The sequence below is a fragment of the Amblyomma mixtum genome, chromosome 6 (assembly GCF_055824585.1).
Source record: "Amblyomma mixtum isolate Tamu chromosome 6, ASM5582458v1, whole genome shotgun sequence".
Lineage (NCBI taxonomy): Eukaryota > Metazoa > Arthropoda > Arachnida > Ixodida > Ixodidae > Amblyomma > Amblyomma mixtum.
In genome coordinates, this window is record NC_143017.1 from 151,299,684 (window position 1) to 151,325,028 (window position 25,345).

At 54.8% G+C, this 25,345-nt stretch overlaps 1 protein-coding gene across 7 annotated transcripts in view; it reads right to left on the reverse strand.

Moving 5' to 3' along the window:
• LOC149340777 (CLIP-associating protein 1-B-like) overlaps positions 1-25,345 on the reverse strand; it is a 167,592-nt gene that overhangs the window by 93,060 nt on the left and 49,187 nt on the right. For 2 of the 7 annotated variants that reach the window (XM_089549634.1, XM_089549633.1), the window contains exon 1: positions 24,023-24,808. The exons of the other annotated variants lie outside the window; for them this stretch is intronic. In XM_089549634.1, the coding sequence (XP_089405760.1) occupies positions 24,023-24,389 (367 nt within the window). In that variant the 5' untranslated portion in view covers positions 24,390-24,808. Of the gene's footprint in view, positions 1-24,022; positions 24,809-25,345 lie in introns of those variants that run through there. 7 annotated transcript variants of the gene reach the window in all.

Here is a 25,345-nt window from a genome sequence, read left to right on the forward strand (position 1 = left end):
CTTGTCACTTTTGCCAAAGACTGTACCTATGTGTTTCGTCTTCTTTTTTCTTTTGCGCCGATAAATATTTAAATACGGACTCGCAGAGACGCGGCCCTTTTTTTATAATGCACGACGCGCGCCTCGGAAATACTGGGCATTATTAAGCTCCAGCCACGGGAAACACGCCGAAGCGACAAGAAGAAACGGCAAACATTGAGAAAGGCCACTTTTCGGAAAGAGGCGGCGTTCGCTCACTCCGTTCCACGCAAGCAGACAGCGCGACTAATAATAATCAAAAACAAAAGACAGGAGGGGGCGGGGACTTAGCGATCAAAAAAAGTGCAAGCACCTCTCTAATTCCCCCCGGGGCAAAGCACACGTATCCCGAAGAGCTCCACCGGCCGTCGCGTTATGGATCAAGACAGCGGCGGCGGCGCAGTGACCACGTGCGGACGCTGTCGCCGCCAATACAGCGCGCTATAGTTCTCAGAGGAGGGGACGGCGCGCAGACAACGCTCTCAATATTTACTCGGCACACGAGACAGACGGGCGGCAAATTGAATTGCGCTCGCAAGCGGCCGGTGCCGGCCAAGGCGAACCCAAGGGGAGGTGGAAGCGGCTGCTGCTGCAGATGCGAGAAAGCGAGGTAAAGCAAAACAATGAAAAAGAACCCAGTGGGCGGAGGAGGAGGAGGCGAATTTTCCACGCTCCGGTGATTTCCCACGGCGAGCGCCGCGCCAGCGCAGAAGACGGGTCCCCCCCCCCCCCCCTCTTCTGCGCCAGCGCAGAAGAGGGGGGGGGGGGGGACCCTCCAACTCCTCATCGTGCACTCTATGGCCATAGCGTACCATTACACCGCGCTGCCTGCTCCAAGAGCATGCTTGTTCTTGTGTATATCTAATCATCACACGCAAGCACACACGAACATTCGGCGGAGGAACACGGTGGGCGGCAGTGGAATCAACGCCAAGCCCCAGCGCGCCGCCCATCGAGTCGGGAGATTCAGCGGGAAATGCGACGACACGGAGTCGGCCCAGCAATTGCACCCGCGTGCGCTCGCTCCTCTGCCGGCCGCGCGCTGCTTCCCACGACGATTTGGGCGCGCGCTATTCTACCGTCCGCCCCCACGGCCGGCATGTTTTCGGGCGGGCCGGCAAACCGCTCACGAAAGGAATCGGCACACACATACGCGCGCACGTATACGAGCGCCAAGAGGAACGCAAGTACACTGGCCGTGTATCCGCAGACGGGGAAACGAAGGCGTTGCAAGTAATGTTCTCGCCTGGTATACCATGTGCGCTGGGTATTGGCCGTATTGGCGCACGAAGCGCTGCCGCACAACGGGAGGGGCTTCTGGCGACGCGCAGAAGCCCCGGTTGGAAAGCGTTCGAACTTGCCGCGCGGACAACTCGGCGTTGGCCGCGCCAGTCCTGTTGGTTGTGTCTCTCTCGTGTCCCCGTTTATTTGCGCTGCTTTTAGCTTCCTTAAGATGAACCACCGACTAGCCCATACAAAATTTTTCATCGACGTTAGTTACAGAGTAGAGCTGTACGCAACGTTTAGAGGGGAGAGAACGGATCCAACGAAACAGATGCGTTCACATGCGACGGGGCTACTGGGACGGCCAATTTGAGCCCCGACCCTACCTTCATCTACACCTTACGCTGCCAAGTTAAACGCACAAAGTCACAAGAATTCCACGCGAAAGTTTTTCCACAACGATGTTTCCGCTCCGATAAGCCGACTGACTGCCAAAACGGAGAAACGCCGATTCCAAATTAACTGCAGTCTTCGATAACCTGCACCATATGCCTGCACCAAGTAAGTTACGTGCAAAAAGAAAAAAAGGTAGGTAACAGAAACAAAACACCGTTCGCGAGGCCGCCGAAGCACACGCCGACAAATAACAGGCCGGCGCTCATTTATAAGGCACGAAGAACGCGGGTTCGGAGGCCCATTCCGGAGAGATGAAACAGCGCGCATCCCGGAGAGGCACGAGCAGCGCCCGTTCCACCTCCCCGAACGTTCCCCCGCACCAAGCATTAAAGACTACAAAAAAAAAAAATGGCTAGACAACGCAGTAAAACAGACTACAGCAGGAACAAAAAAAAAATCAATTGCAGGAGGCAGCGCGAGCCGGGGTCCATCGTGCCACTGTGGATCCCCCGTCCGTTATTTCCACCCCGACTCCCACCTCCCCCATTCACGCCACCGAGTGCTGAGGAGAAAAGAAAAAACACGAGGAAGAAGAGGCAGCGAGGGATGAGGTGTAGCGGGACCGTGGGATGCGAGCCATGGTGCGGGCTTCGTTGAGGGGGGAACAAGAGCATGCAATCTCTTTCTCTCCTCCTCCCCTTCCCCTTTCCCCCGGATGGCCGCTTGCCATGGCAACGAACGAGGCAGGGCGTGGTGCCGAACGGAGGAGGCAGTCGCACGCGCTCCCGTGCGCGCTCGCTTCGTATCGTGAGACGTAACAGTAAAGGCAATAATCTTTAAAAAAAAAATAAAAAAATGCGAGGACGGGGATGAGGCTCTGCGCCAGAAGAAACGGCAAGAAAAAGCCCCACCACCACGGCGCGTAATTTGCAGCACTCGCAGCAGCCCGCTTGTGCGTATACGTCGAAAGGGGCCCGCGAACGACAAATTAAAGAAAGCCGAGGCGATTTAGCCACACACGACCAAATGCGCGCACCCCTCGGCAAAAACGCCGAACCTCTGGAGGGAACGGGGAAGCTCGACTGTTATAGCAGGCTCGTCGGCCGAAGAGTGAAATTGGCGGGGCGGACTTGGAGCGTGATTGCCGGTTAACAAACAGGCGACGAAAAGCGCTGCAATGGTCGTCGCATATAACACTCCCCTCCCCGAGAGAAGGATAAATGGGCGTGTCCTGGAACGACGCCATCTTCGCCGGCGGAGTATCACACACCGCGAATGTCAGAGGCGCGAGCAGCGTCGACACGGCACATCCGTGAAGCGCCGCGCTTACTACTACACCAATCGACGAGGGCGTTTTGCATTACAAAGGCTGCCGCCGCCGCCGACGACAGAGAGGCTCATTACTTTCGAAAGGCAAACACGCGCTGGCGTCGTGCCAGCTTCCCGTCGCGAGTAACGAAATTCCAGGAGGCCGGCTGCTTCTCAAGAGACGTACCGGCCGTATAATAACCTGCTGCCGTACAGAGCTCGCCTGCATTGGCCTCAGCGGTGATGGTTCACTCGTGGAATTCTCCCTTTTTGCAGACCAGGAACTGGCTCACTTTTCCCACACTGACGGAGTGTTCAAGCTACGGCAGGAAAGAAGGGTGTTTTTGAACTTACTTGCAACGCGTGCCTCGGCGCATAGGCGCTAATTAACCGCCGTAGCCTGACAAAGAGCAGGTACACCGGTCTGGAAGTACCCCCCCCCCCCCCCCCCAACCCACCCTTTCCTCCCAACCTGTGGCCTGCGTCTGTCTCTGCCTGCGCGTCATCGCAGACGCTGGAGGCCCAAGAGCAAGAAATTGAGAGAAAGAGCAGAGTTCTCTCAGGCTACAAGTATGGGCCAATCAGCTACCGGGGCGCTCCCAAAGATAGCGCCCAAAAAGGCAGGTAGTCCTTCCTGAATGGACGAAACGGGCGGGAATCTGTGCTCACGACTGTATTCAAGAGCTCCCGTCTCCTTTGTTCGCGGCATTCTCCATTTTGATGTCTCTGCATGTAGCGTGTATTTCGCTGCTGCACGATGTAAATATGTGAATATATTTTTCTTGCTGTTTTTCCTTTAAACTCCCCGTCTCCTCGTCATTGCTCCTTCCGGTCGGCGACCGCGGACCCGCGTCCCAACAAGGGCCTGAAATAGGCATTTCTGGGGTATAATTGAGGGAATTTTCGATTACGGCATGAAACATCGCCGGGCCTCTCGATTCAGTTATAAGCGGTTTTCTCCGTACAGGCCTGCGAGTACCTTTGTCTCGCAGGCGCCGCGCCTGGAGAGCCACCGCGCAGTTCTTTGGGACGCGTCCACGGGCAGGCGGGTGAATTGATCAGCCGCCAGCTTTCGATAAGATCAGGATTCCCACCTCCACAGAAGTGGACGCCGATCCGGACTCTTTTGTTGCGAGAAGTGTTTCGGCCACTTACACTCGCGTCGAGATACGCCAGGGAACAAAGTGATTAAGGCGGCCGCAGAGATATAAACCCCCTCTGTGATGATAAATCCTGCGTACGGACCACACTTTCAAATTGATTACGTGTACGTTTCGAGAGTAGAAATTTTCTGAAGAGACAGCGACGACGAAAGACTCCCCAACTGTCAACGCACGAGTATTAAGACATTACAGGGCAGGCCCGGGAGGAGAGCTGGGAGGCTTCGACAAAGAGGTATAGGCTACGCCGCTCACCGACTCTCTGCACCTCGCCCACCACCGCAGACATTACCTGGCGCGAATGCGCGATCACGAAATGGAAAAGACAAGCGTTGGTAAGAAACAGCAAGCCCGACAGATAAACAGCGCCCCTCTCGGCGCTGGGACAAAGCACCGCCTCAGCGAGGACGGTCGGAATTGCTGGCGTTGTCGGAACGACGAAGACGCCGGGAAAACTGCCTCCACAGGCAAAAAAATAAAAAAAAATAAAAAATGCACCCAAGTGAGGTCCTTCTACCGGTGATGGGGCGGGAAGAAGCTTTCGGGCGGGCCTCCCGACACTCCCACAGCGGGACGTTAATACACGGCCGGAATTAAGGCCTCGCACGCACGCGGCTCGGAGAAGCAGCGACGCAAAGCGATGCGCCAAAAAAGACGGGGAGAAGGGAACAAAGAAAGAAAGGTGCAGTATCGATCCTCGGGGGGTCACACAAGCCCGCGGGGCCCAGCGTCGCTGACCCCACAAAGCGCGCGACGACCGCGATAAAAGCGGAGCAAGGACCTTCCCTCCTCTGCTGCAATGCAGCGGCGGTGCCGGCACCATGACGACGACGGCGGCGGCGACGCCACGCCAGCTAGCTACACGACTAGAGAGGGGGAGAACAAGTGTAGCAGTATGCGCGCACACAGACACACAAACGGCGCCAGTACATCGCCACGTACAGCTCTGACCCCGGCCCCTAGCTGAAGGAGCGATCTGGAGCCGTCGAAACGTGCCAGGTTATTTATGCGCGCGCGGGTCGAAAGGAGTGTCGGTCGAGAGCCACGCCGCACTATTTCGAGAATGTCCCTACTCAGGAAGAAAAAAGTATAAAAAAAAAAGATGCGGGAACCACTAAAGCCTATGCAGTCTCGAACTCAACGGAGCGCTGTCGCCCGCCGAAGTGAACGGGTATTGTGGCGCTTATGCGTTCATTCTCATTTTCAGTTAACTTCTTCGCACGTGCGTTAACGTTTTAATCGTCCCGTTCGTATTTCAATCACACTTAACGCCGCAACCGTTGCCGTCTTATACGCACAGCACGAAAAGCAGCTCGATCGGCCCGCGGTGTGTGTTGCGGGGGTCTTGGGGAGCGAACGATACCCACGATGGGAAGGCCTTCATTCAAGTCCGCTGGTCCACGCATCTCGCTGGCCGGTTTAGTTGTCCCATCCAAAAGTAATTGCTGAGGCCAAAGTTGCGCGGTTTCATTGCGATGGGTGGGAAGGGTCGGGAAGAAAGGTCAAATCCAATTGTGGGTTTACACGGCACCGTTAGTGCTAAAGTGGGTCAGCATTGCATCGATTTCGGCACGGCTACCGAGCTCCGTCGCCTCACGTGGGCGCGTTGATAAATGCGCTGCCCTGCAGACAGGCAGCGTGCTTCGTTTTGCGATGTGCACAACTGCGTCTTCTTCACAGTTAGACCACGTTAAAATGACGTAACGCACACACTTCAAGAGTCCCGCGGCATCCCAACCGTCGGTCGATGTGTCTGCAGGGCACCCGCTGTCCGTGTCAAAGGAAATTCCGTTTCAGTCGCTATACCACATACTTCGTAAAAAACTGCTTCACAATACAGAAGTACAGCTGACTACTGCTAGCGCCCCGTTCGGCGTGCAAAGCCAACCGGGCGCGAAAGCGCGCGAAGCGTAAGGTTTGGATGCCCAGCGAGGCCGCGGACGGAAGAGTCGGGTCAACAAGCTCGATTAATAGAGATTTTACAATCCGATTCATCGTGCCTAACTTGCACTTCCGCTAGCAGAAGGAACACGAACCCGTCCACTGCAAAGTGCGTTCGCGCCACAGCTAAAAACGCTGTCGGTGTCACTTATTACATGTGGCGTAACTGATAGATGATGTCTTGCATTATGCTAGTGTGTAATGCCTGGCAACATTGCCCTTGCTTTCTGTTATTCTTTTTTAGCCCACTCTTCTGTAATGCCCTGGCGTTAATCGAAAGTAAATAAGTGTCCTGATGAGAGCGTGGACAGCAGACAACAATCAAAATTCAAATTGTTGTAGGAAACATGCCTAGATATCACTAGAAAAAAAAAACCCTCCTTGAAGATTAACTGTGCAATTTCTGCCGGGTCCTCGTATGTCAACATCGCATGCATGGGATGCGAACACGCACTGCGATTTCCACGAAATTGGGGCGCCCGGCGACCGCGTGCAGCCCGGCGGAGGGGCGATGATATCCCCACGAACCACTATGGGCCAAAATGGACAGGACCAATGGTCCGGGCAGCACACCCCGCGTCTGTCAAAGCCCGTGGCCCGCACATGGCAAAGCTCGCCACCCATAGCCACCGTAGGCTCGGGTCACAAACTTTTCCGGACAAGGAAGGGGAGGCAGACAGTCGTCCCCTGGCGACGTCATCAGCGAGTCATTTCCGCCATTCCGCTTTACGGCCGCACTCCTTCACCCCCGCTTCCTCTGCCCACAGCGGCAGCAGGAACAGCGCTGATGGCTTCTTCCCCCCTCTGCTATCTTCCTCGTCTCTGCGACGCCGAGGCGCAAGGAAGAAACAAACACACAAGCGGGCTCCGGCCGTCGCAAAACACGCGGCAGAGCAGTTATTTTCCTTTTTATCCTCCTTCATTTCCTCTCACCCCTTCTTTCTCTGGCCCTGGAGACGGAAACAATTGCCGGCGGGTCACCGGCGGCTGCCGGGAATGACAGGCACAGCGCGCGGAGAGTGCGTTCTCCAGCGGCAGCGGCGGCGACGCGATGACCCTTCGGCCGCGCGCGCGCTCGCTCACTCCTGCGGGGCTTCGGGCAAGGACGCCCCCGAGGCGGAGAACGCGAGCACGCACAAAGAGAGCGGCGCCCTGGCGGACAAGCCGCGGCAGCGGCGGTTCCGCGGGCCGGGATAACGGTGCCCCGCGGAAGAAAACTTTCGAGCCGGTCATTCGGGTTACGGAGGACCCCGCGCGCGGGGAGAGCGCACTCTCTGACAAGTACACACGAAAAAGAAACAAACAAAAAAAAAACGCTGGCTAGTTGCGGATGCGCGCAATATGGCGCTGCGCGCCTCCTGAGCAGCGACAGCCGCAGCAAACGCGCACGGAAGTTTTCCTAAACACGAAAGGCACACAGGTATACACACGTCGATATTCAATTCCATTCCACACTGGTCTGATTGCATGTTTCGATCGATAGCCCGTGTTATTTCTGCCCAAAAAGAAAAATAAAATAGCTGGACTTGCCCGCAGCCCGCAAGTGAAGAGTGCAGCCCTCGAATACTCGCTACAGGGGCTTAAGCCTCGGGGAAGTTCAACTCCGCGCACGCCGAACGTTCCGATATCTACTGCGGGCAGATTCAAACTGCTGAAGCAAAATGCTTGGCGTTAGCTTTGGAGACCCGGACGTGAAAGGGGGGGGGAGTTCCTCCGGGCGAGAAACTTTACACACGAAAACTATGCTGATCCAAACCTTTTTCGTCGAAAAATGTGCACGAAACGCACGGTGCAAAGAGGACCACTCATCGACCCCTCCTAGAGTTACCCATAAATCCGCCCCTAGCCCGACAGCCCACCAGTCGCTACACACGGCTACGCCAGAATACGTTTTTTCCTCGCGCTGTCCGTCACCTCCAACAGCGGCATCGAACGTTCGACCACAATCACTAAGGAAAAAAGGGAGTCGCCCACAATCATCCTTCGCGTACCAGAAGGGCGAGGCTTACGATGCCCCAATTCGAGTACACCGGCGGGCGATTATACTCCAAAGGCGCTCTGCAGTAAAAAAAAAAAAAAGATCACGTCCCGCTGGGAGCCTGAACAACCTCGTTCTCGCGTCCTCTTATACACGCGGCAAAATTTTCGACGCCAAGCGGGGTGTTGTAGTTGCACGGCCCAAGAAACGAGCAGCACCAGTTGGCGCCGACAAAGTCTCACTCAGCGCGCAGCAGCACGAGATTCACGAAGAGTCGCAGGACGCCGCCGCGCTGTTTCACTACACACGCGGACTAGCGAGCTCCGATGGGGCGCTGTTTCATGCTCCACTTGCTGCAGAACTGCCGTTCGAGTGGAGCGTGTGCGCGCGAACACTACACACTACACCCCATTATCGGCGCCGTACATGTTCGGAAGAAAAGGCGAGAAAAAAGTGGTGGTGGTGGTGGGGGGGGGGGGGGGGGGGGGGGGGGGGGATCGCCACATTCCACGGGCATGTCTGCAGACACGGCGAACGAAGAAACGTGCGCGGCGCTGTTTATTTTTTGCGCTTTCCACATGACCGAGATGCGAGGTGGTGCTAAAATAGAACCAGGAATTCAACACGACAGCTGAAGGGAACCCGAATAGGCGAAACGCAGACGCGTTAGCGCAGTTAACTACCGCTTCGCTAGGCTCTTTACCTGTGCCTATGTGTGTCACGTACCCGCTGCCACTCCATGAGGCTTGAAACTCTCAGCGCCCCAAGTACGCACAAAAGTCCATACAAATGTCTAATCCACTGAGTGACGGGTGACCTATCCTTCGTGGGGACCCACTGGCATTTAACAGACGAAGTTACGCGCGCAAGTTGCCGTTTGAAGCGCACTCCGATGGATCCAGAGGCAGTGCGCGAACGGCGGAAATGCATTCGGACACGGCTACCGCGGCACGCTCTGAAGTTCGACGATCGACCATCGCTGCCAGTCGCATACTCCTCACTATCCGTCGAATTGTTACGGGCATAGCGGCACTGGAGCAACGTCACTGCACCACGAACCCGACAACTCTTGCTGTTCTTGGCATCTGTTGTGCGTGACGTCATCGCGCCCGCCGCTTCGGTGGTTAGACGGCGGCTGTCACGACGCCATCTTTTCGGGACCATCTCTCGGCCTCAACGACGACGCTCGCCGACGGAAGTCCAATGGGGCCAGTAAGGCTTTCCCCTTAAAACGCCACACGGCGGTCGGCAGCCGTTTCCGTTGCAGGCAGCACGCCAACTGGATGCCTTCGCGCTGGAAGCAGTTCAGCACCGACCCCGTGAAACATAACCATGAGGACGTACACTGACGCAACTGACACATCTTCAAAGCGGCACCTGAACTAAAAAGGACACCGCGATGGCGAACTGCCGATTATTTCCGGACACACATACGGTTCTTCAAGGGGAATCGGAAAAACCCTGTGCGCATCGACGTTTAAGAATTTCGCTCCGAATAAAATAAAGGCCACCGCGGTCTGGCGTCACAACAGCGACCTGCTGCTCGTCAGACGAAAACCGCAACCGCCGAGTCCCCGCATCGGCAGAACTTACAAAAAAAAAAAGGGGGGGGGGGGGGGGGGTTTCAGTGTGCGCTTGTGGCTTTTCAATGGGTTACATTTAAGAGACGTCATACCGAACACGCTACCGCGCTGTTGGCTACCGAGATTACTGCCTCTTCCCATGAAACGTCACCTTGCAGACCACCTAGTTCACTCCCCGACCAACCCTTACTTTGCGTGTCTCGCTCGGGTCGGCTGAAATGGCCGAGAAACTATACAGTCGGATCCAAGTCAAGAACGAAGCGGCAAAGGCCCCTCAAAGGGGGCTCTTCAACAAATGGCGTCGACCCCCCTGACGCGGCTTCGCAGGCAACTCGCAGGCGCAGGCGATCGGCCGCGACGTCGTGACAATCGGTCGACGCCAGTGGTTCAAGAGCCTCTTTCGAGGGGCCCTTCGGCGCTTCGTCCTTCAGTCGGACCTGCTCGACGTATAATCTGACGCTGAATAAAAACCATTCCCTCTCTGCCTCTTCCTGGCCGTGTGCCAGGGAGAGCGTGTGACAGGTCTGAAAAAGTACCGACAACGGAACGCTGAGCAGCGCGCCCGTGGATTCCGTCCAGTACCAGAGATCCGCAGGAGAGAAAACATAATGCAAACGAGATGGCCCCGGAAAGTGGCGCGCGCGCCACCCTGGCAAGCAGACAGACTGCCTGTTTTCGCTTCCTCCGCCGGGCGGCCACACAAGCGGCACTCTCTACGCCCGAGAGACAGCGGCGCTCGTCGCAACGCTGTCGCAGCAGCGGAGTGACGACAAATAAGAGCCCTCGGGGAGCGGGGAGAGGACACGCGGCCAGCCCAGACCCGTCGACCTTCGAGGACAGCGAGAACAAGAACAGGGGAGCGCGACGGTGATAGCCGACCGATAACGCGACACCCCGAGTAGGCAGCCAACGTGAAGGAGCGGCAGTTGGAAAAGACGTCGCCGCCTTCCACAGCGCGACGTACGGCCGAGGACGACGCAGCAAGACACACGATCCACAAAAAAAAAAAAAGTCACAACACGCGTACGCTGGCGGCATAAATCACGAAATTCGGCGATAGCTGGTGTAAACGTTGCAAATAAAAAAAAAACAGTTTCGTTCACCCTTTCCTTTACAGTACGCTGCCGCACGTTTACTTGCCAAATAACTACTTCTAAACAGAACATAGACGCGCGCACTCTGGCTTCGGAGAAGCGAGGTCACTCATGCCTCGAGCTAAGTTGCGATTCAAGCGAAAGGCCGAACCGGGGCGAAGTTTCGATAGTTATACAAACAGCTGACAAAAAACATGGCTGCGAAGAAGCATCAGTCGCCCATGACAGGAACGCCGGGAGGGAATCGTGTTTCTACCACTTCGCGACATCAGGCTCCAAGAACTTATGAACCCGCGAGGACGTTGCGGCGCGGCTGCGTGCGCGGGACGCTAGGAGAGAGAGAGAGAGAGAGACGCGTAATTAGTGACGCCGGACCATCCGTTCATCGGCCGAGAGTTTTTTCTTCACTCTTTTTCCCGAGGCACATGCACGGTCGTCAACATGCCCCCACCACCGCGCACATGCATCGACGGGCGTGCATCATTTAGTAATAACGTTCCTTCCGGTTCCCAGGCGACGCCAATGCCCTCCCCCCACCGGTGCTCTTCCCTTCGGCGGGAGACGGCGCGGGTTTGCAAATGAGACCCACAAACCTGGAAGCGACGGACGCTTCCGGACGAAGACGCCGGGGCGGGCGGGGAATGCGAGACGGCCGGCCGCTCGAGAGCGCAAGCGCGACCGCCACACTTGCGCGAATGTGACAGCTCCGTCGCAGAAGACGTACAGGGCCCTGCGATTCCGTGACGCAGCATAGAGATGCCGTCAAGATTACAGCCGCGTACTCAACTCTCTCATACCCGCCTTCCACAACGCTTCGGCCGCCGCCCGTTCCTGACTACCTGAGGCGAAGCATCTCACGCTTCGGTATTTACTGCCACCACTGTTACCACGAGTACGGTGGCAGACTGATGGGCATCGCCTAGTTAAACTCCCTGCCTTTCCATTCATCTTTCTTTCTACGATATGTCGAGAATACAAGGGCGACCTCAAATCTGTCGAGTTATAGGGCGTTCTTTTTATAGTTTTCCACTCATGGACATATTTCGTCCACGTACCCTCTCTAGTCCGGCGTTCTAAAGTGCAGCGCCGGTGATGATCCTGTCCTCGGGCGGCGCGTTTCGCAGCAGTTGCTGCAGATGGACCTCTCGCTACATTCCTCCGCCCTTGCCAAACCCGTCTTCCTCTTCCTAAGTAACCACGTTCACGATGGTTACCATAGTAAGCCTTCCTACACTCTCACCATACTTAGCTCCTTCCACTGTAACCAGCTTCCGCACGGTTCCTGAGGTAACCACCCACCGGTTACGCATTTCTCAGCTCACGTGACACCTTACTCCTCGCACGGTAACCGCCCTGCGAGTGGTTCTCAAGGCAACGCGCGCACCCACCAGGTTACGCCGACTACTACGACATACAATTACGACGCGAAACACAGGGACGGACGCTTGACAGCTGTCGCTGTAAAACACGGCAGTAACGCCAGCCCAAACGATCTGTCGGGCGGCAATGCTGGAAAGCACCGCAGTCACACGTCAACAGCGCAGCGTTACCAAGCAGAGGCAAAACTGCTACCTACGCAACGCCGTCCGCACAGGAAGGGGAAGAAACTGCGCAGAGCTGTGACGGCGCTGCGAAGATCGTGCAGTACCAGAAGCACGCACCGAGAACAATGCACGCCCCGACAGCGCCCGCTGGCCGCCCTCGCCAAAGGAATTAGGCCCGGGGGGAAACAATCGGTGCTCGGCCACTCCGTCCTAGCGGGGCGGCTGCAGCGCGCCTCCGACGACGCAACGATACGCAACCGCCGCTTTCCCATAACAATGCCTCCCGTGCGACCGTCAGGCTCCGGCGGCTGCGATAACGCCATACGCACGACGGAAAAATTCAGACGCACGGATGCAGCGAATCAAACGGCGACGACGCTTCCCGAAAAGGAAAAAAAAAAGACGTTCCATACACAAGAGGACTTCACTTTTCTTCCCCGAGCCAGCTGACTGCCTCAATCCAAGGTCTTCGCACTCAACGTGCACCCGGTAATGGTCCTTCCCTGGCTTCCGCATTTCCTTTTTTTTTTTTTCCATAGGAGCGGCACACACACACTCGCATATGCGAGGCACGATAAACACACGGCACAACGGTCGGTTGGTGGTGGTGGTTACCACAGGAAACCGTCGTGGAGTCCTTGGCTCAAACCACACGCCACGTAACCACTGGCCATTGTGTGCATGCGCTGTTCCCACTAACACGAGCCAACGGCGTCCTTGGCACGAGAGAGAGCGGCCGCACACACAGCGGAGGTCCGCACTAAGTCGGCGTCGCAAGACCACCGCAGCAGCAGCACGACGGTGGGCGAGCCGCTACAATGCAAACGGGGACACAAGCGCGCGGCGTACGTTACGTACACACGGGTTGCCCACCGACTCGATCGCCGCGGCGCAGCAGCTGAATCAGTTGAAGCGCACTCCGCAGGAAGCAGCACAAACATCTTGCGAACCAGAAACCTTTCATCCACTTTTATTTTTATTTTTTTTTTTAACGCTCACTCCGTTTTAGCTCCGAGCCCAACAAGCGCTAGTTTGTCCAAGCGGCAGGTGCACGCTACATGCTCGAAGTCTCTTTACTTAGTTGATGACACGTGACGAGAAGCCTCGCGTCTTTACACAGCCAGGGGAAAGGAGTTACGACATCAACATTATTTGCAGCAAATACGAATGATCCGAAGGCAGGCACGTGCGCACTAAGAGAAATGCACGTCGAAACCCGTTGAGACATGAACAAGCACGCTAAGCGAAAAGGAACGCGACACTGGTGCCAGCCTCCGACGGTGCCGCACTATTCTTGAGTAAAGAGCCTGAAGGAAGCTCTGTTCAGCGAATTTCCTGCTTCGGTCAGCGGCACTTCGCGGAAAGAAGCTGCAGCTGCCTCGGTCCGCGCTCGAAGCGATCAGCACCCCGGGCAAAGGATAGCCAGATTGAAACTTGACGCCGGCTCAACCACTCCATCTTATACAGCATTAGGGGAAAAAAAAAACGCGCGTCGCACCATTCCAGCAAGATTACCTACCTCCGCAAGCGCGACCTCGAGCCTAGTGCAAGTCGCGAGAAGCTCATCCGCACCAGGTCAGGCCAAGCTACACCTAATTCTAACAGGTGAAGATCGCACAGTAATCGCGAGGACGGGTGCCTTGGATGCTTCCTAGGCTCGGCAGCGGTACTGGTACTGCGGTAGCGCCAATTCATAACCGGCAAGCGCAGGCCGAGCAGGCGACTATCCTCCTCGGGTCCCAATCTGAATCGTCAGAGCAGTTTCCCTGAGTCAAGTTAAAACTCTTTACCACCAGCGAAGTACCAGAGCGTGGATGGCACGTGACGGTGGCTGGCACGTGACGGTGGCGGTATACGGGGTATGTAAACGCCGCGTTCAAACTAGTAGCGAGAACAATGGCTGTCGCCGCCAACGGACGCCAAGCGAGGAAGAAAACAACGACAGCCTCGTGGCGAGGAAAAACATGCGAACCGGCGATTACCAAAAACACACGCGCGAGTAGATGAGACGCTTCTTTCGTGGGCGGCAACAATGGCGGTGGCACAAAGGGGCAACAATGCGGCTAAGAAAACGAAAAAAAAAAAACTACCAAGAGGCTCGCTTTCTGGAAAGCAGGAAAACCGGGACGCAAAGAAAGAGCACACTGTGACGCGCCTCCCCGGGCGCGCCAGGAGAATAAGCGAGGAAGGAAGCGGAGGAGGAAAAAATAAAGCACTCTCGAGTCACGAATGAGGCATTCGCTCGCGCGTCATATCCTTCCTTCGTCTTCATCACACACACACGCACAAGAGATGACTGTCGAGACGCCGCTCGGTCTCCATTCCTCAAGCACACACGCACTGCGTGTGTCCGATTGCCGCCCAGCTCGCGTAACCCGTCGGCGGGAGGGAAAAGTCGTTGCACCTTGCGATTTTACTTTATTATTTCGGGCGAACAAGATAAACATAACAAAATGTGCAGCACGGAGGCCCGCTTTACCCTTCTCTTGCGGATACCAAAACTTCTTTCGGGACGAACACCGATCTCGCTTTAATCGCCGCCTCAAGGAGTAAGTGAATCGAGGCCTCTTAAGCATGCACTCCCAACCGGTCACGTGACTTAACGAGTCCAAGCCTGAGCATGTCAAAGTCAAAGTCATTTTATTCAGGCAGCAGTAACAGGTGCCTAGGAGGCAGACATAAAGGCAAATTAATGCCTGACTCAGTGTCGGCCCCCTTCCCCCCTTCCCAAACACATCACTCAACAGCAGGTACAGTCAGATCGTTAAACAAAGTTTCGATCAACATAAAAGGAACACATTAATACAGCATAGCATACAGGGCTAAGTCATACTGCGAGGAAACAAACAGCAAACAAATAAATCGCATGCAGTAATAGGCAGAGAAAATAAACAAGCGGGAACAATAAAACATTCACAACAAAAACCATCTGGTGTCTACTTGGAACCCAGAAAAAAAAAGGAAATAGTCAAAATTGTGTGCTAAAAAAAAATGTGTTAATGTTTCTTTTAAAGGCTAGAGCTGAAGAACTGTCAGTAATGATATTCATAACCATGGCGTGCTTATTCAAGAAGTCAGGAATCTGATATGTTAACTTTTGTGTTCCGTAGTTTGTACGAATCCTGTCTGTTATAAATGGTATGCCGGAGATTATACATGTGTTCTTTATGAAGATATTTCTCAGTGAACGATGATGCATTCTGTTTGATTTGAGTGTATATAGCTAGTGCTAGTTTTTTACATAGGATGTTTGTGATAGTCAGGATTCGGTGTTTTTGGAATAACGGTGCTGAATGAGTTCGGCGTGGGACATTTTCTATTTGGCGCAGAAAATGTTTTTGTAGTACATGTAGGTTCTCTAAATTTGTTTTTGTGGTCGTACCCCATACAAGAAGACAGTAGTGCAGACGGGAGTGTATTAGAGCATAATACAATTGCTTTTTTAACCATGGCGGTAGCAAATCCTTTAGTTTATAGGTGAGCCCAATCGTTCTTGATATATCTGTTCGAACTTTTGAGACATGTGTAGACCAGTTTAGGTGTTCCTGAAAGATTACACCTAGAAATTTATGTGATGCAACGCGTTCAATTTGCTCATTGCCGAAGCGCAGAAGAATGTCTGACATACATTTATTTTTTGGTCGAAATACAATATATTTTGTTTTGTTCGTGTTTAGGGCTAGTTTATTTACGTCAAGCCACACCGATAGGTTACACAGCCAGACATTCGCCTGCCTCTCGCACCGGAAATCCCCCGAAATTCCCGATTAGCATAATCACGGGGAAGAGCGAACGCTCTCGTCTACACTTCATACTGCCCCACTGCCCTCTTGATGCTGTCAAGCGCGAAAAAAAAAAAAAAAGTGCGTGCCACACCTAAAACGCCATTCTCGCACACCGCACCGAGGACGGGAGTCCCGAAACTTGTGGTTATACTGTCCGACAACAAATTTCATAACACCCGGAGAGAAGTTTCAGTCTTGGTCACTTGCAGCCTTCTATGCTGGCAACCATTTACTTGCGCCAGTAGATTTATCGTCACTCGCAGCAGTCTACGCCGCGTACGGCACGCGAGTTGCAAATCACAAAAACCTACCTCCCCCGACTGTTGGACAACGGAATATTCTAATCCGCTGTAAACGACTGGATTTTCGCCAGAATTTCGCGATTTACACGAATGACAATTCGCGAAACCACTAACTCAATTTCGCGTTTCTACTTCGGCAGTACTTATTCATCGTAGGTGAAGAGATGTAAAGTAAGAATTAAAAGAGCAGGACGGCGGCGCGAAGCGATGCGAGTTGTGTTTGGCACCGACATCCACGATGCGAAGTCGCTGCCCAACAGGCACAGCCGAGGCGAACACATCGAGTATTGAGCGGAGGCGACATTCGTGATCGAGCAGCTTGTGGGAGAGAACTCGCACGGCTGCACCCACCCGCTTCTCTTCGCTAAAGATGCAGCCAGGGTGTTCTCAAACTGCAGAAAGCAATAACTTCCCCAGTGGCGTACCCCATGCCGTCACTGCGCAGTCTCTCTCCCGTTATCACTGCCTGACTTAGAGTGGAGATTAATAATTCAATTTGAAACCGAATGCGACTGAGTTCGTCAAACTCATTCGACCGCGAAAGACATACGAGGGTGATGACATTCAATGAAATCCATATAAATGTCAATTATTTGCATAAACACTAAATCATTCGGTTCAGCGACACCTCCCAGCGTGAGAGGGCCAAAAGTCGCTTTAGGAAAACAGGAACGAGCACGGGCATGTGCCGACTGACATCTGCGGAAGCGTTTCATGAATCTGGTCATAAATCGCGTTTATCCTAAAATTGCATAATTCAACGTACGCGAGTGTGTACGCGTTTTCGTTGTGTGTCTGGCTGTTCCACGCGTTGTTCGAATAGTCCCATCATCTGACTATGCCACTAGCAATGCTCGATTTCGTTGTACGTCACGCCTGCAATAATGTGTTGGGGTGCTGCAGGAATCCTTGAAAAAATAAATAAATAAATGCGGCTACACGCGTGCAGGGCAGAATGGGAAGAGAATAGAATAGTAAAAAAAAGCGTCAGACAAGCGTCACAATAGCGGCAATGCGAGGTTCCCTGTAGCACGCTCTTTCAGTGCAGGTTCCCTACAAGTTCCGCGGCAAGCATACGGGCAAGGACCGTTGCTCTTCATGACCAACAAGGGCGAAGAGCAACAAGGCGGCAGTGACGCCGGCAACGCGCCCACGGGACCCGGCCGCGAGAGCAGTACAAAGCCGGCTGATATTCCCATTCATCGCGTGAGCACAACCCTGACGCGCTGCAGAGCATCGCTGCAAGACGCGCTGTAAGCTCTGAGCGACGTCACTTCTCGCGCCCAGCTCGACGAAGGATCAAGGGTGAATGCGCGCAGCTGCGCGAAGCTGAAAGGCCGCCACCGTCACCGGAGCGATTGATTACGCTGCGCCTGTATACTATACGAGCTCGCACAGTGCAGACCGTGTTGCACTACTCTGATGGCCGTCTACATACGCGACGTGGGCGTAGCGCAGCACCGAGAAAAACCCGCAAATGTGCCGGACTGGAGGGGGGGGGGGGGGGGGGGGGGGGGGGGGGCAGGATAGTGCCGCGGGCCATATTCGCGCAGGATTCACCTTCAACAGCGACGCAGTATGCAAGAAATATAGCTCTTTGGAGCACTGTTATGACGGTATAAGCGACAACCAATGCGCGTGCCCACAGTTAACTGCGCATCACTTGAACGTGCGGTCGGCGGGAGCGGCGAGAATACACACTACATCGCAGTACACACGTTCAGTCAGACACCTAAAGCACTGGCAGGTGGTTTCTTGATACACACAAACCTTTCGACAACAGGACTTTTCTTCATCTTGCCAAAGCGCTCATGATTGGCGGGGCTTAAGTATGGCCTTCACACCGAGCAGGAAGGCTCGAAACGTTGGCAAGCACACTGAAGCGTCTCCCCTCATGTTCACTTTGTGTGTACAAAACAAACTCGGGGGAGATGGGGGTATATAAACGCGTTTAGCCTAGCCGCCTATTTATTTCTCATTACCTCCCCGGCAAGCGGTACCTGCTGCGCGCATGCGCCATCAAGGCGTCGACTGTACTGCCGTTCTCCCAGAGACAACGGGAGCAGCATCCCAGACAGCCGCGCGCACGCACTGCGAGAAGAGCAGCGGCTGTCTATAAAAAGTCACGCCCCGCGTTCGATACACGAACAATGGGCCGTGCCTTCCACGAGAGCTGGGGCGCGCAAATGGCAAGTCGTAAAACCCTGTCCCGAAACTGGCACGCGAAAAAAAAAATAATGAAAAACAAAAAGCACAGAAGGCGGAGACGGGAGAGCGGGCACTATAGGACAAGCGTGCCACCCCACGTAAGGTGGGCATCGGAAGAGAAGGGGAGGGGGTTCCGAAGTCGTGCGTAGCGGCACCTGCTGCAGAGACAGAAAAACGAGGAAAAGAAGGCACCCCCTCCCCGGCCGTTTCGTGCCCGGTGCACACACCACACGCGGTTGCGCGACTCGGCGACGGCGCCGGGGCGAGCGGCTCGCTTTCGTAACGCGATTGTTAGCGAACCAACCCGAACGGACGGCCGGAAAGCCGATACAGAAAGCGAATGCGAGCGACAGGCTGCTCGCAGAGGCAACCGGATTAGATGAGGCATCTGGCGCTGTTTTGGGTTCCTTCGGGCGTACAACACACTGGCGCGTCTCCGCTCCGCGTTCACATTCAATTATACCCTGCAGCCCGACTTCTGACGCAAGTCACCGCGCCGGGTATACGCAGATCGGTTCTATTTTCGACTCAACGAGGTCGGAAATGTAGCTATAGTCAGGTGAACTACACAGCGTGAGGTGCTCGCTTACATCCCGGAACCATTGCGCCCGCTACTGTGCTGTGAAACTGCAGGCGCGTGTAATTCCGTATGAGAAGCCATCGCGTACCGTATCCCGCTACTGACCACACCCACTCGTACCTTCCACGATTGTTTCAGGCTGCAAAAGCCGTAAATATCAGCCAACGCAAGGAATACCACAATGGGCATGCACTAAGCACTCCACAGGGGGCGGAACGAACCACTAGCTGCACTTCACCGCCGTTGGTGGGAAGCCTTGAGGGCAGCCTACACCTGGAACTTCCAGAGACTGTGGCAGCCGTAGTGCATGAGTCCTCCACTTACAACGTCCTTGAAAACCCACCGAGGCCGACTCACCAAGCCAAGAATTTTACACAGGAAAACCGTGTGCTGCACCCCATTCTTTCGACCAATGAAGTCCGTGAAATAAATCGTTCAAATGGGACTGCCCCTCCAAGCCTTCCCAACCGCCCCCTCCAACAGTGACCCAAAAATCCGCCACTGAAGGAGGGGAGGGGAGCATTTTGAAGCGAGAGAAATGTGGCGAAGCTGCTGTTACGTTCTGGATGTTTTGGCGCTCTGGAAAAAAACGTACTATGCGATTCAAAAATTACTCCACTGATTGTCAAAAACAACCCTGATGAGCCTCACTAAACAAGCAACTCAGCGTTAGGCGTATACCCGCAACGAAATAATCCCGCGTTTTATTCATTACTTTTTTTTAAGAAACTGTTCCGCTTCCTGCGTTCACCAAGAACCACATGGCCGCCCCTGTCACTTCCACACAGACGCTCTTGGGTACACAGACAAGATTACATCTGAGTCTGCGCGCGGGAATACAGGGCGTGTGACGACGAGCGCCGCAAGCGGGCACTGTAAAATCCCGCGACACGCCGGGCCAGAAAGCGACGGCCTCATATCCGGAGCCGGCAGACGATGTGCAGAGAGGAGGGAGAGAGGGGGGCCGGGCACACAACGAGCAGCGGCGGCTGCTGGAAGCGTTGCCATGGAAACGGACTCCGGACGCGGCAGCAGCGCGGGCCCTGCTCCCTCTTCCGCGATTGAGGCGGGACGCGTGCGGGAGCACGCCTCGCCCGCTTCCCGGCCTGTGCCACCCACTGCGTTCAGGGCCGGCGCCCATGGCCCGCACACTACAGAGGCGAGGACGGACGGTGAATACACCGCATTTACTCGCAAACGAACGCACTCGATAAACGCATCCCATAACAATAGTCATTAAATGCGAGAAAATTTTGAAGTTCAAGTTTCACTCCCGCGTTACAAACGCTAGTTCCCGAATTTGCGCTACATTTTTTTTTCTTTTTCGACAAACAAAAAAGCGCACACAATGTGCGAGTAAATACGGTACATTCGAGCCCTCCGATGCTCGCTGGGCTCCATCGATAGATGACGCCAACACTCCCGCAATGCCAGAGCGGTGCTACACCGCCTGTGATGGCGGTGTAGCACCTTCCGCCTTTTCAACTTCTCATGGGTCCTTAGATCGGGCTTCACGCCTACACTCCCGTAATATCGGAGCGACAGAACGGGACAGGACCGCGAATTACTAGCGAAGGCTTCCAGCTTTGGGAATAACTGGGAAAAGATTTCATTATCTCGGTGTGTTGCCTGTTGTGGTGCGATGCAAGAAAGGAACACCAGCGGTAAGCTCCTGATAAAAGTGATCCGACCCCCCCCCCCCCCCTCCCCCCTTCAGAAGCGAATTAACTAGCCTATCTCTCTCCTGATTTACTTATCAGCTGGCCGCAACAGAGCTTCCCATGAACTACCAAAAGATATCGGAACAACGCACACGGCCTTGAAAACAGACCGTTCCTGAGTAATCTACAGAGCGCTCGTCTTTACAAAAAGCAAACAGATTAACAACATTAAGTTATGCAGCCTTGTTTGCTAGGAATAGGAGCCTATAGTTCTAGCAAACCTGACAACCGCCTCCCCTTTATTTTTTATGCGCAGCAAGCTCTAACGTACTCTAATCAATTTCTACGCCAACACTGTTTCGCAACCGTACTGCATTAACGGCAGGAGACGACGAGATACTTTCGACGCAACGCACGATTCCTTTTAACATTCTACAGCACAATGACCGAGAAGGCGCGCAAGAGCGCTGCGCAAAAAAAAAAAAAAAAAAAGCGAAACCGAGAGGCACGAGACATCGGACACACTACTAGTCAGTGGCCTTCGCCAACCTGCTAAACCAGCGTTAACGCGCAGCAACAGGGCACAATGTATGCAAACCAGTTCTGCGCCCAAAGGCTCTACACGCCTGCACGTGACGAGGCAGCCATGCTTTACCCAACGGCCTGCAATGAAACGTGTGAAAACAACTCTCCTCGCCAATGACAAAAAAGAAAATGACGGCAGTGACCTGGCTAGCGCTGCAACCAGTCCAGGCACGGTAACGCGACGAGATAGCCGGCGTGAAAGCCGGCGTGAAAGCCGGAGCAGTGCTACCACTCAGACAGCAAGGCACGCAGGGCCTATATGTGCAGCTAAATATACACATAGCGCCGACACGGGCTCTCAGACACGACATGTCGAGCAAGTAAGGGAATAAAGATTTGAAAAAAAAAAAAGACAAAAAGAACAAGAAAAAAGGAATCGGTTCGTCGACGAGTCCGCGGACAAGGTGCCGTACAGAATTCCCCGCACGCTGTGTGACAACGCTGGAGACCAATCACGCGGTGAAAGCGGAGAAGTTCCCGGCTCGAAACGAGATCGTGATTAGCTCCTTCTTGCTCCTAAAGGAGGCTCCTCGCGCATGTGTGTGTAGAGGGGATCCGATCGAAGAACGCGTCTCCGTATGAGCGTAACTTATACCCGCCGAGCCTCGAGGAAACGAAAAAACAAACAGCAAAAAGACAGCGGCCGCATTCCTGCACGCTCGGGCGCAAATGTACGCATATACCGACGCCGCGCCAAGAAAATTAGCAGCCAATCTACCGCTACGACTTTCGTGTACAGGAGCTAGTATCGAGTCGACGCGTCGTCAGGGGACGCCCGCTGCGAATACGAGTCTCAACAAAAAGGCTTGCTCCGCTCTATAAGCGTAATGCTGACAGCGCATTCTATTTTTTCCAAGCGTTCGCGGGGAGTGTTTACGCAAGTTCCCAGAACCTCCCATCATCACGTTCATGCGATGACGCGTTACGAAATCAGCGAGCATCATCAAGGTAACTCGGCAGGAATGGGCAAATCAGCACAATTAGCTCGATTAACTGAGAAGAAGGCAGTCATTAAGGAGCTTTCGCTTTCTTATCTCCCATCCATCTCTTACAACGATGGAACTTTCCTCTTGGGAGAGGGGGGCGTCAAACCGATGGCAACGAGTGCGGGCTGGGGGAAAAAGAGCGAGCGAATTAACGCGGCAGCCATTATACGTTGCCTCAAAGATCAAAAGCTGAAATATTTCGAGCGCAAAAATGAAACGGAACAAATCCGCTAACGCTGTTCTTTAGATTACAGGCGATCCACTTATATGCCCCATACTTCGGGAATCAAGCTTTATACCAGTTGTCTCTCGTCTGTCTTTATGAGCTCAAAATTGTCTTGAGTAAAATTAGAAAAGAATTTCCCCCCTTAGTGCGGCACGCTACTGATGCAGCGCGACTCAGTGGAGCCCTGGACTAGGGGCCCAACCTTGCTGAAGAGAAGCCTCAAGTCGCCGGCGCCACGAAAGACGACGGAGGCTTCGAATCCGCGAATCTCTTAAAAGATCTCAATAAAAGTTTTCTACTACTACTACTACTACTACTCCCCCCTTATGATCAACACCACAGCCAACTTTCCATTTCAGTAAACTGTCAGAATCTTTCGCACATGGATTAACGCCGACACCTAGGCGAGTTGGTACGTACGGATTCACTGTACCGCAGCGCAAGAACGACAGGACTTGAGCAGAAAAAGACCACACAGACAAGCGACAATAAATTATTTCGGGCGTGCGCGCGCGCGATGGAGTCCCTCATCTCTTGATCCTTGTCTGTTCTAAGGAAAACCGAGAGAAATATAAGCGGCACCGAGCCTGGCAGGCGCTATACGAAGGGCCACACGCACATAAATCAAAACAAAAAAGCATTTCATGCTTAATAAACAATACCCAATGGAACGAAAAAAATCAAACGGGTCGGACTCGAACGTAGGATACAAAAAGTAAAACACAAAAAGAAGGCCTCCGTCGGGCGATACAATCGCCGCCTCGCGCACGGGACCGAACGAAGCTACCTATCAGGCAGCCGCGCAGCCAAGTGTCCATCATTCGGCGAATAATGGGAGCCCGTTTGTGGAGCGGGAGAGGGGAGGAAGCGGCCGGGATGGGAAGGCGGCAGGCGCATCATCACCGATTCAGGCAACGCGCGCCTGACCGGCTTCTTCGCACGGACAACCACCGCTGCAGCGAATGAAAAAGAGCGCTGCCATCCCTATCGCCGCGTGCACTGAGCTGCCCTTATATCGAACCGCTGGATCACGGCTGAATTCTTCGGCGCGGCGCATGAAAGCCCGCGCCTTCTCGCGCCGAGCGCACACAAGCGCTGCACGACACTCTTACCCCCTCCAGCCCCCCACTTTTATTACCCCTTCTGATCTCGAGCGTCGCTGCGTCAAGGATATACGCAGCTAGCCTCAGAAGAATTTTCCTCGTTAGTTTTATTTTTCGGTTTTTCTTCAACGGTGGCCACAGGCTATACAAAGAGCGCTAACTTGGCGTCGCAGCCATAGACAGAACTAACCTAAACCGAAACCCGCTGAACACCCACCGTGTACGAGTGACACCGGCTGCTGCGATATGACAACATTCTCGGTTGTCCTCAAGCAATCAACTCGAGACTGACCATCAGCAGGGTAGAGCAATGCAACGCGTACCGGCGAGTGGCGCCTACCTTTGCATCCGCACGAGCGCTTGGTGGGCGACCGGGTGGTGCCCTCGCGCAGCATGTTGTCGTACATGAGAATCCACATGGAATCCGCGTCCCACAGCGCACTGCTGCCGTCCACGGCGCCGGTGCCGTTGACCGAAGGCGGCGTCGGGGCACCGCCGCACGCCGACGCGCCGTTGGCCGCACCGTTCGGCGTCGGCGTCGAAGCGCTGGACGACGTGCTCGACGCGCTGGGCGAAGCGGGAGGAGGCTGCGGCGAGTCCGCGTGCCCGTTGGAAGCGCAGGCTGCCGGGTCCTCCTCCAGGCCCGGTGTAGCCGGCGCGGCGCCCGCGGGCTGCTCGCCGGAGTCGCACGGCACGGTCGACGGCATCGTCGCCCGACGACAGTGGCACAGCACACGCGCACAACATGCACGCCGCAGGAACCTGGGCTGTTTCGCTTGCGGACGGTGTGACGGAAGGGGGGAAGGGAGACACTCTTCTTCCTCCGAAGACGCAGTTAGCGGTGCAGCGGGACGGCACTACTCCGAGACGACGACGCCGCGGCCGGGCAAAAGCAGGTGGCCTCCGGCGCCGGAGGCGAAGACTGACGCGCCGCCGCTGCCCTGAGCGGCATAGCGGGGCACGGCGGGCACGCGTACCGAAGAAGCCGGAAAGCGGGGCACTGTGCGCACGGCCGCCACCCGAGCGGCGCGGCTGCTGCTGCTGCAGATGCTGCGTACTGCGCTCTCCTCACCTCGCGTAATCGACGAGTACGCTCGCTCGCTCGTTCGTCGGCGAAACGCTGCGCGAACGGCGGCGGCGGCGCTGCGGAGGAGAGCAGCGCCCTCGCTCTCCGGAGCGGAGGAGGGGGATGGACGCGGACGCCCAATGAGCGGCCCCAGCGGAGTGAATGGACGGACGCGGGGGACGATGCTACTGGGGAGCCGCATCTTCCCGCACCGGTGGTGCTGGTCCGGTGACCAGCGCCAATGCTTATAACCGCACGCATCGGAGCCGCACTGCAGATACATCGGTGCTAACCAGCCGGAGTAACAGCGGATTCTATTTCATAACGACAATATGGGAGCGTTCTTCCAGCTTCATTACGATATGTAGAGCACAAGCAGGCCTCAAAGGACCGAAAGTGTCTTGGGACTTTTCGCACCATAATGCGGCGCAAAGACAGGGACTACGCTTCAACTAACTTCGAACTAAGCGCACACGCGCGCAGAATCACAAAAATATGAATAAAGAGCGTCCTACCAACGCAGTGCAACGGCCAATGAACTTTCATAACCGCGGTAGAATAAAAGTGCACAATCATCCATCTAATTAAGGCACGCCG